This window comes from Lissotriton helveticus, chromosome 6, assembly GCF_964261635.1.
Source record: "Lissotriton helveticus chromosome 6, aLisHel1.1, whole genome shotgun sequence".
In the NCBI taxonomy this organism is placed as follows: Eukaryota; Metazoa; Chordata; class Amphibia; order Caudata; family Salamandridae; genus Lissotriton; species Lissotriton helveticus.
The window spans coordinates 1,051,466,729-1,051,484,099 of NC_136067.1; the positions used below are offsets into that span (position 1 = coordinate 1,051,466,729).

The 17,371-nt window shown below is 41.9% G+C and overlaps 1 protein-coding gene across 1 annotated transcript in view; it reads right to left on the reverse strand.

The window, feature by feature from the left end:
* LOC144761640 (alpha-tectorin-like) overlaps positions 1–17,371 on the reverse strand; it is a 317,960-nt gene that overhangs the window by 7,746 nt on the left and 292,843 nt on the right. The window contains exon 8 of the mRNA XM_078646930.1: positions 12,771–12,885. Within this exon, the coding sequence (XP_078503056.1) occupies positions 12,771–12,885 (115 nt within the window). The remainder of the gene's footprint in view (positions 1–12,770; positions 12,886–17,371) is intronic.

Here is a 17,371-nt window from a genome sequence, read left to right on the forward strand (position 1 = left end):
TTACCAAGAGGAAAATAAGAGACAATTACTGGTGGCCTAAAATGGACTCTGAAATCATCGCCTGTGTCCGAAATTGCGTTGTTTGTGCAACAAGTGATAAAAGCTTAAAAACAGAGGCAACTCCATTGCAAGTTTGTAGAAAAGAGAGTGTGTACTCCATGAGAGATCAAAAAGGTACTTGTTTGGATTAATATCCGTTCTTTCAAGTCGTCATACAAAAGCCAGGGCTACTTCAGATTGCAGTGAGACACCTTTATTGTTTTATAGTGAAACATGGACAGCCGACACGTGTTTCGACCCCTATTGGCGAGTTGCGCCGGGGCTTCCTCAAGGCTGTAAGGAGAGATGGATGGGTTATTTTAGGATGTAACAGGATAGCAATTGACCCCAAGAGAAAGAGAAAGGAATCACCTAGAGTGGGAGGTTGTTAATGTATTATATAGTGTCTCTGCATCAAAGCTCTCTTGTACGTTACGCACTAAATGGATCGTGAAACAAAGGTGTATCATGCCACAAGCGGCTTCGTCACAGATTCACATGTACTTATAGAAAGTTCAAGACAAAAAAGACGAAGAGTAGTGCAAAGGATTGAAATGTGATCTAAGAGGAGTGATTTTAAGAACAGTTCAGAGCAATACGCTATCACCAGTACCTCAGATCGACCAGGCATTTGGTGTTCTCTAATGGTACAAAGAATGTGCAGGAATCCCCAACCAAGATAATGGAGTGAACCGGGACAGAAAATGTTTAAGAGCATAAAAGACAATATATAACAGTCATACCTATTTCCACATATATAGCATATATTATTTCTGATTCCAAATTGACAGAGTCCAAAAGACAAGAGTTTCAATACTCAAGGAGCAGAATTCTTCTGTAAGTTCTAATAAGAAACATATATATACAAATTGTTTGTGGCCTGATGTTATACCATAACAGTTCAAACAATGCATACAGTTCATCACATTGAACATCTTTGAGGATCATGCATTTGGTTTAAGGGATATAAAGGTACAGGTTAAACAGGTATTCTTATGTTAGGGCTTATATTTAAATTGTACGTTTATTTATAGATTTGGGCCTAAATGCCCTGGCAATTGTCTATTGATGGGGTTGCCCCCCATGTCCTCATTCCCCATTTGTAGGGATTGGCGTAAATACTTATCGAGCACATCAGAAAGTGCAAATGGTTTAAGCATGTTAAAAAGGAAAATGACATTCAGTAGCTATGAGAGTAAAAGAATGTCTTTTAAATTTCATGTACATGGAGTTAACTCCAAGGACAAGATGACCCATTTTGTAAAGTATGCAATTACTACAAAGATGCTTACATTGGGTAAAAATGTATTGGGTTTACGTTAATCGTTTAAAAACATAATTCAACAGAAAGCCAAAGGGTTATGGGTGGCTTTATTTTTTATAGCTAATTGTTTAAAGTCTGACAGGGACCGAGTAATGATACGTGTCTATTTCGATGTGGATTCCCGTACTGTTGTATCAACGTTTAGGGACTCTAAAGACATCCACGTTGTTGCTGGCGAGTTTGTACTGAAACGAAAATTCAGTTGAGAGAAGCAACAGGCCTTGCAAGGTCGCATAAGATGTTCAAAGCTAGTTGCGGATCGCGTGTCTTTACAATTGCGCGCCCGTCTTGAAATGGCAACAGTGATTAAAAGAGTGATTAGAAAAAGGTTTCACGGAGCACCCGCGTTTCTTAAGGTGATTATATGCCAAGGGGGAATGCATTAGTCACGGGGAGCTAAGGTCCCATGAGCATGCAAAGCAATTTAGGCAGAGCGTGACTATTTATCATTTCGCCGAGTGTAACATTACCAACGTGTTTGTTTTACTTACTTTAATCACTATAATCACCTTAAGAAACACGGGTGCTCCGTGACACCTTTTTCTAATCACTCTTTTAATCACTGTTGCCATTTCAAGACGGGCGCGCAATTGTAAAGACACGCGATCCGCAACTAGCTTTGAACATCTTATGCGACCTTGCAAGGCCTGTTGCTTCTCTCAACTGAATTTTCGTTTCAGTACAAACTCTCCAGCAACAACGTGGATGTCTTTAGAGTCCCTAAACGTTGATACAACAGTACGGGAATGCACATCGAAATAGACACGTATCATTACTCGGTCCCTGTCAGACTTTAAACAATTAGCTATAAAAAATAAAGCCACCCATAACCCTTTGGCTTTCTGTTGAATTATGTTTTTAAACGATTAACGTAAACCCAATACATTTTTACCCAATGTAAGCATCTTTGTAGTAATTTCATACTTTACAAAATGGGTCATCTTGTCCTTGGAGTTAACTCCATGTACATGAAATTTAAAAGACATTCTTTTACTCTCATAGCTACTGAATGTCATTTTCCTTTTTAACATGCTTAAACCATTTGCACTTTCTGATGTGCTCGATAAGTATTTACGCCAATCCCTACAAATGGGGAATGAGGACATGGGGGGCAACCCCATCAATAGACAATTGCCAGGGCATTTAGGCCCAAATCTATAAATAAACGTACAATTTAAATATAAGCCCTAACATAAGAATACCTGTTTAACCTGTACCTTTATATCCCTTAAACCAAAAGCATGATCCTCAAAGATGTTCAATGTGATGAACTGTATGCATTGTTTGAACTGTTATGGTATAACATCAGGCCACAAACAATTTGTATATATATGTTTCGTATTAGAACTTACAGAAGAATTCTGCTCCTTGAGTATTGAAACTCTTGTCTTTTGGACTCTGTCAATTTGGAATCAGAAATAATATATGCTATATATGTGGAAATAGGTATGACTGTTATATATTGTCTTTTATGCTCTTAAACATTTTCTGTCCTGGTTCACTCCATTATCTTGGTTGGGGATTCCTGCACATTCTTTGTACCATTAGAGAACACCAAATGCCTGGTCGATCTGAGGTACTGGTGATAGCGTATTGCTCTGAACTGTTCTTAAAATCACTCCTCTTAGATCACATTTCAATCCTTTGCACTACTCTTCGTCTTTTTCGTCTTGAACTTTCTATAAGTACATGTGAATCTGTGACGAAGTCGCTTGTGGCATGATACACCTTTGTTTCACGATCCATTTAGTGCGTAACGTACAAGAGAGCTTTGATGCAGAGACACTATAAAATACATTAACAACCTCCCACTCTAGGTGATTCCTTTCTCTTGGGGTCAATTGCTATCCTGTTACATCCTAAAATAACCGATCCATCTCTCCTTACAGCCTTGAGGAAGCCCCGGCGCAACTCGCCAATAGGGGGCGAAACACGTGTCGGCTGTCCATGTTTCACTATAAAACAATAAAGATGTCTCACTGCAATCTGAAGTAGCCCTGGCTTTTGTATGACGACTTGAAATAACGGATATTAATCCAAACAAGTACCTTTTTGATCTTTCATGGAGTACACACTCTCTTTTCTACAAACCTGTCTTTCTCTATGAAGCTCAAGAGGTCCAGAGCTTCGAGTGCGTCTCCAACTACCTACAAAAGTAGCTTATCAAAGCGTTGTTTAAACCTTGGAATCCTTGGACCTTTCTGTCATGTTGGCAACTCCATTGCAACCTGTCGATCTACCAAGTACTGTATGGTCAAAATTGGCTATAGATTTCATAGGTCCATTTGGTACTCTGCCTAGGAAAATGAAATTTGCAATTGTAGTGGTGGATTACTATAGCAAATGGTGGGAAGTGAAGTTTGTGGAGGAACCCAATACGCTTAGCGTAGTTACATTCTTGAAAAATCTATTTATTAGGGAAGGATTTCCTAGAGAAATAATTTCGGACAATGGAGTCCAATTTATATCTAAAGATATGCAGAGTTTTTTGGGAAATAATGCTATCAAACATAGATGTGTAGCACTTTATCACCCACAGGCCAATGGCTTGGTGGAGAAAATGAATCGCACATTGGTGGAATGCATTCAATGGGGAATCCAAAATAAATTTGATATTGCAAGAGCTGTTGAAGAAATGTTGTGGTCCTACAGGTGTACTCCTAATGCTGTCTCTGGGGTCTCTCCATTTGAACTTTTAAGAGGACGTCCTCCTGCTTCAAGACTTTGTCCTGCTTGGTTGAGGGAATTTCAAAAGAAAAGTGAAAGAATGTTAAAAATTGATAGTGTTATAAGACCTAAAGTAGAAGAATATCAAAAGAAAATAAAAAAATGTTATGATGCTACACATAGGCTGAAACCTGAACAAGACAAATTCGAGGTGGGTGACTGGGTACGCATTAAGGATCCTAATCACGTTTTGAAAGGGTTGTCTAAGTTCAAACCTCCAGTTAGGGTTGAGGTTGTGACAAAAAATGCGGTAAGAACCAGTCAAAATGATTGGTGGAACAAGGGGAGAGTAGCCAAAGTGAATTGTTCTTCTTTTTCTTCCCATAGTTTAAATGCTCCACCTAAGACATCTTTTCATTCTGTTCCTCCTACTGTTGTCTCTTCTGATGTTCAATCTAAAGAAGACAAGTCTAATTCTTATCCTTTATCTGTACGCAGAACTGGTCGGAGGAATATTGTCAAGCCTATGAGGTTTCGAGATTGATGTATTATTTATTGTGTTTTTTTACATGATTTATGTTGCATTTTTTTATTTGGTTATTTACATGAGCTGGTATTTTGCAATCTTTATTTTTATCAATCTCTTCATCTTATTCATTGTGTTTGTTTATTTCACTTTTATGTAAAGAAGGGAGATGTTGTGGTGATCTGGGTTGATGACATCTGGGTTGATGACATAACCTTCCATGTCATCTGGATCTGGAATGTGTATGTGTCACCAGTTTGGACATTCTATGTTTCACAGTTTCTTGGGTCCTGCAACAGCTGTGTTCAATAAACCTACTTCCTGAGGTTACCCAGTTTCCTGGTGATTTACTTCATTACAATGCCCCTTTGTCCTTTAATGGTGTAGAGCTCACACATATTGCTTTCTATACAGAGACAGCTTGCCCATGTGGATACCTGGGTCTTGTCACTTTCTTTTTATCGTGTTACTTTGAAGGGCGGAAAGTGTTTTAAAAAACACAAACTACATGTCTGCTGAGCCAGCAGTTGATACTCAGCCCATCCACTATGTACTTTGATTGGTATGGTTTACAGCAATGAAACAGCAGGGGTTTTGCTTGGTCAGTGAGATTTGGGGTGTGTGAGTGTGAGCCTCAAATAACCCAACTAAAAAAAGTGGGTTGCAAGCTGGAGCAGTGAGATGACCAAGGTTTGTGATGGACTGTTCCACTGAGAAGGGTCATTGCTGATCTGCATTAGGTGGACCTCGTCTAGAGTGACACAGTGGGTACAAAAAGATGGGTTAGTATGCTATCCCCATAGGCAGTGGTTAGACTATTTGCAAGCATTTGTCCCATCACCCTTGTCAGCAGTATGCCAGGAAACCTGAGCCTGGCACAGCTCTCTAAGGCTACTACTGCCAATGTTTGTAAATTCCATAACATAGTAAATTTGCACCCATTAATTAAGTACTTCTATGGGTGCAGAGTACTAATTTTTTGGTAAACAGGTCAGTATATATATATATTTAAGTTCCTAATCCAAAAAATGAACATGTTAAAACCTCTTAGTAAAATCAGGATGGTGAGTAAAAAAAACACACATAGCAGACCCAGCTCAGGGTCGCTAGACCCAAATATCAAGCCAAGAATGCATATTTGGGGGGTGTCACCCCCTGCCTCCCTGCCAGAAGCTATGCCGCTGTGAAACACATTCTTCTGTTAGAGAGGTGGGGTCTAAAATTGGGGCTCTCAACTCTCCATCAGAGCACTGTACATCAGTGATCCAAACCCAGGAGCAGACCTGGAGTCTCACCAAAAGTAGGATTGACAGTGGAGGGCCTTGCGCTAGCGTAATACAGACAATGCCATATCTCAGGAAACGGGACTGGGAGCAGAGGATCGAAAAAGAGAGGGAACCCTGATCAGGACATGTGCAGACAGATACCTTCTGCTTTGTGTGTGTGCATGTGCACCTGTGCCTGTGTGTGCAGAGGTGTGTATGTGTGATTGTAGAACTTTGTTTCTTGTACCCTTGGTAGGATTCTGGATTTGGCAATATGATATTATAATTTGCCATTTTTGTCATTCATGTCATGGTGTCAAATGTATGCCCTTGATAAAGTGTTGACACTAGAACAAGGTAGGTAGTTCATGGCATTATGATTCCCATGACTGGTAAAATGCTGGCTTTGGCATGAAATAGTTACTACTATTTCATGCACTCACCAGCATATTATTGACTTATTGTGGATATCCATGGCATGATGGTGCGCACCGCAAATTCAATTTTTACCCAGTTATAATGGTGGTAACATCTGTTTTCTCATCTGTTCTTAAGTTGCCTAACCTCAACATGCCTAGTGAGTTACCATTTCATTTCTAGATCCATGTTATATTCAATGAAATGCCAAATGCTTCATTATGTAGCCATGTACAATTTTAAATTACCCCAGACAGTCAATAACCTAGTAGGTACTCCTTAAATTACACAAACCACAATAGTTTTTACAAGTCTTAGATCGATCACACTATTGTCAGCTGTGGTTGACTGCTGAGAAATCACAGATAAGCATGACTGGTTCAGGAACACCAAACCAAGAAATATCCTAGCCCCTAAGTCACGCCACCTCCATAAAGCCTTTTCAGGCAACACAGTGGATGCCACTTTTAGGCAGAAAACACAAGCTACAATATTTTCAATTCTGAAAAGCCTTATCAGGGTAAGGCACAGGCAAACCCCAAATTAACCTGTGCTCAACCCCCTGGTAGCTTAGCACAGAGCAGGCAGGCTTAACTTAGAGGCAATGTGTAAAGTATTTGTGCAACACTTCAAAATGCAGCACAGTGAAAACATATCACAAAAGGAGCCCACAAGAGTATTAGAAAAATATAGAGATTTTTATTAAATAAAACAAGACCAAAACAGCAAAATTCAAATTAGTAGAACCAGAGATATTTTGAATTTTACAGATTTTAGAGAAAATAGCACTTAAAGCATAAAGTGTCTATTGTGGATGTATGGTTGCACCGGACCAGGACAAAGTCACAAGTTCAGGCAGACCTTGATGGAGCATGGGCTAGCTACAGGGGCCCAGTTAGGCCCACTGAACAGAGTACTTAAAATCCTGGTTTGCGGAGCGTTGTCTGGAACCATTTCGAAGATGCATTGGGCAGTCGAAGGGAGGCGATCAATTCTGAGATGTGAAGAGGCTGTGGTGTGAGGTCCTGTTTGCATTGACGTTGAGAATCCCATAGACGAGGGCTTGCGATACGAACTCTGGAGTCAGTAATGCCTTGTGCAGTCAGGGTGTGTATCAGTTCCGACGAGCTGCAAGGCTGCGATACGGAGTCCGGCGTTGTTGAGGATGCCATTGATGAGAGGTACGATGGCCTGTGCTGAGGGTGCGTCTCACAGTGGCAGTACTGAAAGTGATGTGGGCTGCAGTGGTGATACGAGCCCTTGTGAAGACCGCCCATATGCCATGCTCCAAACTATCTGTCTGCACTGTGAACTCATTAGAGAAGTCAGAAGCCTTGAGTTAAGGTACTGTACACATGGCTCCTTGAGGGTATGCATAGCTTTCTGGCAGGCCTCTGTCCAGATCACCTGTGTGGGTTGCTTCTTTAGAGCCAACTCTGTTAAGGGGGCAACAATTGTGCCCGGAGGAGTACAGGTGGGCACTGGAAGATGGGGTGGTGATAAGCATGGTAAATGATATGGAGGGGTTGTCTGGAGGGAAAGGGTCCAGCCCCTACGAAGGTAGGCCCCTTTTAATCTGTCAGGCAGGGTTACTAGTAGCAGTGTTTTGTCTGAAGGATCACCCCAGAGTACCGCTCCAGTTGGGGGTGAGCATCGGACCAGCACCCCTGGAGAGGGATCCATGGAACAGCATAGGCGATTCAGGAGGTAGTGATCACGAGGTTCACCTGGGGTCAGGAGGGCGAGGAACAGGAGAGTGTCCCTGCAGTAGAGGGGCTGCATCCTTTTTCTATTACCCTAAGCAGGGGAGTCCATCATGGTAATGGTTGGTCTACCCTGGCTTTTGGCTGGGAGGGGGTTGTGTTGGACTTGGCCTTGTTGGCTGAAGTTCACTTAAACTTTTTGCTTTTCCCCTAGACCATTTTCCTGACAGAGAGTTGTGAAGGTAGATGCTGTAGGTACTTGTCACTGCTAATCAGTGTGCAAGTACAGATGTTCCCTGTATAAATTGAAGTGGTGATTGATTGTCTCTGGTTGGTATGTTTGCCTTACTAGCAAGATCCCGAAGTGATGTGCACTGTGTGTGCCAGGCAGTAGCGATCGATAGTGGGAGTGCTGCCGGGCGGTGACATGGGGGAGGGTGAAGGGCAGGGGCAGGGTGGAGGGTAATGTAAACTACGGAATACGGACAAATACAGGTAAGTAAACATAAAAATAAATAAAACAAATTTTGTTGCGCGCACTGCATTGCATTTGGCGATGCAGTGCGCGCAACAAAATTTGTTTTATTTATTTTTATGTTTACTTACCTGTATTTGTCCGTGTTCTGTAGTTTACTAGCCCCCACCCTGCCCCTACCCCTCCCCACGTCACTGCCCGGCAGCACTACCACTACCGACCGCTACTGGTGCTAGGGCTAGTACTAAAAGAAATGCACAGAGAGGGAACATAGGTCTTCAGTATAGTTCCTGCGCGCATTATGCTAAATTAGCATGTTGTCCTGTCAAGTGCTACCACTAGTCAGGTCTGAGTTTCCCTTTTGCATACACATGGGCACCTGGGTAACTCCTAGGAAGCGTGCAGTGTAGTTAAAAGGCAGGCCCGGTGCCAGTGTGAGTTCTAGACCCTGACAGTGGAAAATACTCCATTTCATTTTCCCTGGTGAAAGGCCATCCTGCCCGTAGGACAGAATGGGGGAGGCTGGGTGTTGTATTGTTAGCCTAGTTTCCCAAGAATTGGAAATGTAACAGTAAAGTTTGGTATGTCCGAACTCACAGCATCATAACGCATCTTTTTGGGTAGATGGTTTTGTCGCTGTGTGTCCAGAAAACGCTGTTTGAGAAAATGGCTGAGTTTGTGCTTTAGGCCTTTTTGCATGTCTCAGCAGAGTGTGAATTGCCTTCCTAGATCTGGGATGGGTTAGAAAAGCTGAGGGAGGTCAAGCCCCCGGGGAGGGGGGGAATACAGCGCCAGGCTGCCCTACACCTGGAGCGGGTAGCAGGAGAGGCTTTGCGAGGTGAAGAGGCCTGGGTCAGAGCCGTAAAGCAATAGACCCAACTCCCTTTGAGTGATTAAAGATCCAGGCTCCCAGTATCAAAGAAAAGATTGTGACACTGGGGGGGGAGAAATGCAAGACTGATTTAGGGAGGGGTCGGGGACCCCTGAGCACAAGGAAACTTCAAAGACAATGAGGGGTATAATTGAAAGAGCTGTAGCCCAAGACTTTGGTAAAGTTATGTTGATGATGTCATCGAGAACGGTCTCGGTATAGTTCAGAGAAGTGCTGGGAGCGCTTTGAAGATGCCGTGGGCTGGTCGAGTCTCTGACGGCTTTTGACCAGCTCGTGATCAGGAAGAAAACCTCTGCCTCAGGAAGTGTTGCTGAATAGGCTACGGGAGTCTCTTGACCCTTGCTTTGGGATCTGGGGCTTGTGGGCAGTTTGTAGCTCTTGACCGAGGAGAAACTGAAGGGGCACTGCAGTGGGTTGTTTCCCCCTTCTTCCTGAGCAGGACTTTGCTGTGTGCTGTGTCCTGTGCCCCAAGGGCCCAAGGTGAGCTGGCTCCCTGTTTGGCAGCACAGGAACATAAAGGTTTCCAGGAAATCCAAGTGGCGCGGTGCTGGGACCGTGTCGTGGCAGCCTGAAACCTCGGAAGGGGTGCATAAGGTGATCGTGGGCACCCGGAGCGAATCAAGACTCTGACCTGCAGGGTGCGTGTCTTGGTGCGGCTACAGGTGTTGGAGCGCCTGTGGATTGTGGGCATCGTGGAAGAGAGCCGAGATTCGGGACGTGCAGAGTACGTGTCGCAGTGCAGTCCTGGCACTAGTGAAGAGTGCAGGGACATCGTGGGCACTAAGAAGGGGTGAGTCTCTGACACGCGGGTCGGCATGTGGTGGTGCAGCCAGGGTGTTAGTGGAGAGCGCCTGGTACCTCATATGCATCAGGAGGAGAGGTGAGACTCAGATGCGCAGTGTGCGTGGCGTGGTGTGACCAGGGCGTTAGAGGAGAGTTCCTGGGTCATCGTGTGCACCAAGAAATGAGGTGGGTCTCCAGCATGCGGAGTGTGTGTGGGGGTGAAGTTGCTGCACTAGAGGAGAGTGCCTGAAGATCGTGTGCACCCGGAGACGGAGCGAGACTCGGACGCACAGGGTGCGTGTCAGGTGCCAGCCGAAGCGTAGTGAGGTGCACCTGGTCATCGGAGGCCAAAGGAAGAACGAGTCTTGGACGTGCGGGGGTGTGTGTCGAAGGTGCCACCGGAAGTGCTGGTGAGGAGCACCGGGGAGCGTTGAGCACCGGGGAGCAAAGAAGTTCTAACAGCGCTGGAGAGGAGGGCGAAGTGATCGGGCTCTCGAAGGCAACGTGGGGTGGCACCAGCATTGTGTGGAAGACTTCGTGGAAGGAGTTTGTGCTGAACGTTGGCGGACCGGACCGGCATCCCCGCAGGAGCTGAACTACGTTCCCGAGTGCGCCTTGCCCGTCATGACAAGGTTCTGGAGTAAGGCCAATCCACTGCTGCAGGAGAGGTTGCACAACTTCTAAAAACAGTTGTATAACACTTTGCATATTTTCTGCTAACCAACTCTATCGAACTATTGGACAATGTCTGACACTGGAGGTGCTTAGCGAACTCAGGGGTTAGTGTGCTACACACTATGTTATGTTTCTCTTGCAGGTTACAGGATCATAGCTTAGCACACTGCATTGGTTGTTTACTGCACTGTACTAAATTGCACTTTGACGCATTACTTTATTCCTTCTTTGCACAGGGCATGGTGGTGGTGTTACGCATTGCATTGTTTTCCTATTGCAGTGTACCTAATTGCAGCGTGACTCATTGTTGTATTCCTTCCGTAAACAAGGCAAGCTGGTAGTGAACCGAGTTGCATTATCTTGTGTTGACTCAGTGCATGATCTTGATGCTTCGCCTTGCATTGTTTCACTGTGGCACTGTACAGGAACCCATAGTTACGTAGTGCAGTATTCCTTGTATTTTGCAACATGTGTGATTCTAGTGATACGACGTACCTAACCTGTTGAGAACGGTTACATTTCAGAGTAACTGTTGGTTAGAAGCGGTGGTTGGGGATTGGAACCACCCAACCCACCGGAAACAATATTACCCATTGTATATGTGTGGAAGTTGTATCGTGTGGTCGTTTCATATATCTTTCTATATAAAGTACGCTCGTTTTATACAAACTCATGTGGAGTCCATTTGTGGTGACATCATTGGGATTGCTGTGGGCGTGGTTGCACATACTGAACACTCGTGCCTTGGAGATAAGCCTGGCTGCTCGTGTCAAGCTACTAAGGGGGTGAGCAGGGCTGTCTCAGACAGTGTCCTTTCTTGGCCTAATGTGGGAGCGGGGGTCCAGGTCACGTACTTGACATCAACGGTGCGTGTGGGAATGCCAGCTTCTAACAATACTGATCCCCAAATCAAGCCTTTCTAAACCCTTCCCTCTGACTTTTTCCTCTCCACCTGCATTTCACTCATCCCAAGCCTCCTCCCGCTGCTATGAGTTCCAAAACATCCCTCCACTATCATTTTCAATCCAAATAACAGACTAACATGTCCACCACTCAAAATAATTTCATATTTCACTTTACTAATCCACCACGAACCCTTCATGGGTTCCGGAGCAGCGTGCTACTCACCAAAAAAGCGCTTCAACATCTCATCAGGGGTAGCAAGCGCTATATCAATGCAAACCTTTTTCCCTCATCTGTAACTCCGCTATCCTTCTCAATTCAAGTAACTGACTAACATATCCACCACTAAAATAACTTTCATATTTCGCTATACTAATTCACCAGTAATCCTTAATGGGTACTGGAGTAGCATACTCCTTGCCGAAAGAGCTCTTCAACACCCCATCAGGGCTATCAAGCACTATATACATGCACACCTTTTTCCCTCTTCTATCCCTCTACTATCCTTCTCAATCCAGAAAAACTGACTAACATATCCACTACTCAAATCACTTTAGTTTTTCACTATACTAATTTACCACTAATCCTATGGGTTCCGGAGTAGCGTGCTACTCGCTGAAAAATCGATTTGACGCCTCGTCTGGGGTAGTGAGCGCTATATAAATTTAATTACAATACAAAACATTACAGTCCTGGTAAACAGTATGAAAGTTGGACTTAAAACTTTGGACATTGGATTTTCCAGCACAGAAATTCTTCCACTACCTTGGAATATATTAATTTGCCTATCGAAGGCTGGAGAACGGGTTGTGGGTATTTCTGGGTTGATCCTACGTCAAAGGTTTTTTAATACCTATAATTTGTGAAGGTTTATTGGTATCACTAGCAATCAGTCTTCCTTTCAATATACTCACTCTACAGTTTTTATACAATATAAATAGCGTGGAAAAAGAGCGAAAGCAAAACAAATAACACCATAACCCATTTTTAAAAAGTTTTTTTACTGTATGTTTTTTGTCCATGTAGATTGATGCGGGCAAATCTTCCTAACTTTTACAGTATATTTCCATTGCTAGAATTAAGCGTTTTTTAGACTCTTACTTAAATCAGTCTCTCCTTCCTCCATCTGCTTTCTCCTGATTGGTCCATAAGAGATCGTATGAGTGGCCGCTGCATTCCGTTTAGTTCTGGTTATCTTGCTGTCATTTCTGCAATCCTGTAAAATACATTTCGTTAACAGGTCAATAACATGCAGGGCATTGAAAGTCATCAACAACAGAAAATGCCTTTTTGAAAAAGTTTTGGTTTTTTATTGAAGTTTGCATTATATTTTCCCGCACCCCTAGATGAAACATTACTTGAGCAATAAAATAACAATAGAATAATTTAAATAAAATATAACATAATGCACAGGAGCTGAAAGTAGGAATGTGTGTGTGGGGGGTAAGGGGGGCTGCAGCACCCTTAGAATTAACCGTGCTGGAGTTCAGAAAGTGAATGCTTAAATAAGGTGCATTTATATTGTTGTCATGTTTGCTGTGTTCAAACACAGAGGTCAAATGTCAGGCTATTTCTTCTAACAAAATACTGTTTATTGTTAACCATGTAGATTGGAGTTTACTTTTCAAACTCTGGCTACAAGGTAACAGGATTTTGTAGAGAGAAGTTTGTGAAAATCGTGCCGGAGAACAAGGAGGGTGAAAGCAAAGGTTGCATGTTAGATGTTATTTTTTTAGCACAAAATTTAAATGAAGCACTTTTTGTAATTCTGACAGGTGATTTAAACCAACATTTTAATAGGCTCAAAACAAATCAAGGAACTTAGGACCACAAGTACAACAATCAAGAATTGTGATTTCCTAATTGCGATTCATACTGAATATCAAGTAGCAAATCACAATTCCTGATATAAGAACACTTACATCTCTCAAATAGCGATTCCTAGTGGGTCACAAGTCAATCTACTTCATGAATATTAATGAGGTAGAGCACAGTTTGTGACCCATTAGGAATGATAGACATCACAGAGATGGTGGCCTCAGATCTTTTTTAATAAAGCTTGTTTTTTGTAAATCTGCCCATTTTTCTTAAAGTAAAACGGGATGTGTTTAAAAAATAGAAACTTTGAAGTTTCATTTTTTAAGAGTAGGCAGTGGTCCCACTATTAAAACATTCTTTTTCCATTCTCAAAGGAAAAGCGGTCCCATTTAGACACGTTGCTATTTGAAAATGGATTACAACCTCCTTCCAGAAGTCAGTAAAGTATTAATGTTTTGTGACCGGAATTCGGTCGCAAAACATTAATACATCCGATTCAGAATCGGTATTTGGAAAGGATGCCCAAAATATGCATCTTCCAAATACGGAATCGAAAACACAAATTGTGACTTGGTAGCGTGTTACTCAATCATAATTTGTGCTTTGAACATACGTTAAAACAAACTGCGGTAATAAACACCTCAATCAAGCAGTTTCTGACAGCGAAAATGCTTTGTACATATGGGCGCTAGTGATGTGCAAAGCATAATTATTCACCATAACCCGATTTCCATACATTGGTTTTTTTATAACTTTATTGGAATATAGGAGTATCACATAGGCAGTGCATATCATAAGGAGTCCATCTATAAGCTTGCTGCATCGATTTCCACACATCGGTGTTTGTGCTCCGGATAGTAATAATGCATATCTGTGCATTTTTATTTTTTTTATTTTTTAATTTTCAAAGTATTTTATTAATTTTTATAAACAAGTACATTAGCATTTCCGTTACGAGGCATTTCAGTAAAATATATTTTTGTGATAGTGTGCTCCAAAATACACCACTGATTACATATCACATCCCTATCCTTCTCCTGCTGAATGGCCATTGCTCATTCCCTAAACTTGTTCTTTGTGTGATGCTTGTATTTTTCATAATCCCTATGACATGGGTGATATAACACTGATTGCAGCACCCAAACTCTGAAAATGTTTGCAGCACCACTGCCGTATTGCCACATAAAGATTCTTGCTACACAAACTCTGACAGGAATGTGAGAAATGAGACATTCATTAAATGGAATATGTGTATGTTTGGAACCCATACATATAGAATGATTTATCTCATATAGGCTCTATTTGAGAGTGGGGCGGTTGAAATGCTGTTGCTGTGCTGAAAGGAGTTTGCACAGGATTCAGAAGTCTGAGCTGTGCAACAATTAACGCACGCCGTCTCTTTTCCCCTGACAGATTTCAACAGGTCAACCCTGCTACAGGTGCATAAAAAAATCTAAACATTCTGAATTTGGAGTATTAAATACCGATTTCACAGGTTATGGATTTTGGAAGTAGAACCCCCACCCTTTTTAGGTAGGGTAGTAAATACCTCAGACTTTTCCAATGAACTCAGTATTGGACCAAAATGTTGACTTTTTATAATTTTGACAATATAAATAAGGGATTATTTGTGTCCCATTCCCAACTAACAAGGTCCACCTCTAAGAGGTTTCCTGTGAGCCAAAGTATATCAGGCATACACAGTATTTGTTAAAATACCCCCACACACCAAAAGGGCCCTTGGTGTCATGCTTCATCATCGGGGTCTTCCGGCCCCACTGCGGGACGGGCGTGCTACGACTAGCGACTACGCTGGAGCACTTAGATATTGTAAGTGCTATGTGAAGTGTATTGAGTGAGTGTGAGTAGGGTCAGGAGTGATATGGAAAAGTGAGATTTAAAAGAATACCTGGCCTTCTGAAAGCAAAAAATTCTTTATTAGTCATAGGCTGGTATCATTAAAAATGCGTGGCGGAGACTATCTAGCTTAACAATGGGCTAGTTCTCCAAGTGAATAGGATATAGAGTATAATGCAACTGTGGTATGGCATTCAATTTTGAACAGTTATAGCCCTGTCAGTATTTCCGAGTCGTGGGCTGGAATAATTAGGAGTCAGTGCCCCATGAGCCGGTCTGGAAGAGGGGTACATGGAACTTCCATTAGTTCACGAGCAGTCCTCGCATCCTCCCTCATCCGCGGCTTGATTATTTGTTTACCATTCCCAACTAAACCATGCCCAGATAAATGATATGGTTTTCCTTTACAGTTTCTTAAAAGGTTGTAATATCCATAATCTCCTCTTTAAACTATGAACAGTTTTTACTTAATGAGAGTTATGTAACTGTCCATGTCCTGTCCGTGAGACGGTCTACTTCCTTCAAATGCTAAGGTTTTTGATAGTGCGTAATGTTGTTAGACAGCTAAAAACTTCCACAAAGATTCAACATTTCACATTATTATAAATGTTTCAGTACCAAAAGTACTAGATCACTGCTGTGTTTTGCGGGAATGCCTGCCAGCTAACCAAAGGCGAAGGCTACATACGCTGAGCAAAGCACTGTGACGTGGCATAGAGTTGAATGCAAAAGATCACATGAAGAGGTATTGCTGTTTGAAAGAGCCTATGTGACAGCATGCATAGGGATAAGTGATAGGGCCTTCCGTAAACCAAATTCCGAGAAACCATATAATTGAAAATTCATTTAATAGAAACATATATATTAGTCGATTTTAATATAAAGTTTAAAAAAAGAGTTTGGGAAACAAAGGGTGAGGGAGGCTTGGTAGATAATGGCTTAAAATATGGAAAAGGTGTAGGAAATCCGGGCTGCCAGACACAAAAAGTAGAAAAAGGGAGACTCTTGTACGAAGGGGATATAATAAACTCATTTTAAAAGTGTGTTATAGATGGGTGCCAGGATTAATTCCCAACCCCTTGACAAAAAAACGGAAGAGTGATGAAAAAGGAAGAGAAGGTATAGATGGAGAATTAACATGCGAGGAAAAAGAAGCAGTAGACAGTGAAGGTAATTTGTGATTGTTACTTCTGGAACACTAATTTAAAAAAAATTGAAACAACACCATGTGACATGATGTGGAAAGAGAAGGCGAGAAAGAAGAAAGAACGGTGAAAACCAACAGAAATTATAAATGTTTAAGCTTAACAGAATTTACTCTTTAAGGCAACACGCAAAAAGAAATTGTGAAAGAATTCCTCCTATAAATTAATTTTTTACCAAATGGTAAGAGCCATTCATAGTGAAAATATCAATTAAACAGTTTATGTGAAATAGTTTTTCTGAAATGGTATTGTATCAATTTATTGTTCTATAAAATCATATGCAACTATGGCCTTACCTCCCTCTTTACAAATACTAGGGACCTTGATTCTTTACAACAATACAGACACATATTAAATTGTCAGACTGTTGGTGATGTTGACTGAGCTTGATTTGCTTTAGAACCCACATTGAATCTGATCACAATGGGGCAATCGATCATACTCATAAATAGTTTATTTACATATCATCTATAAGCCCTTGCTCCTTCTATGGCCCTTCATTACCCCACTTGTTTAAAACATACCTTATACTAGTATTTCTTTTAAACTTTCATAGCTCTTCTGGCAAAAGAAGATCTTGCTTTAAGCACCCAAAAAGAGAATTATAAAACAATCAACATTCCAGAGAAAGGTTTAATGTCTCGCACCAAATGGAGTAAATTTACAATGGAATCCTTGTCAGCAACCAGCTCACCCTCACTAGTTTTGTTATATGTGCTAACCTTTCTTGCATTCTTCACACTATATTGTTAAAATGAAATGAAATGAAGTGAAGATAGAAAGTGGCATTTTATTTTTTCTACTTTAGCTATCATATGTTTT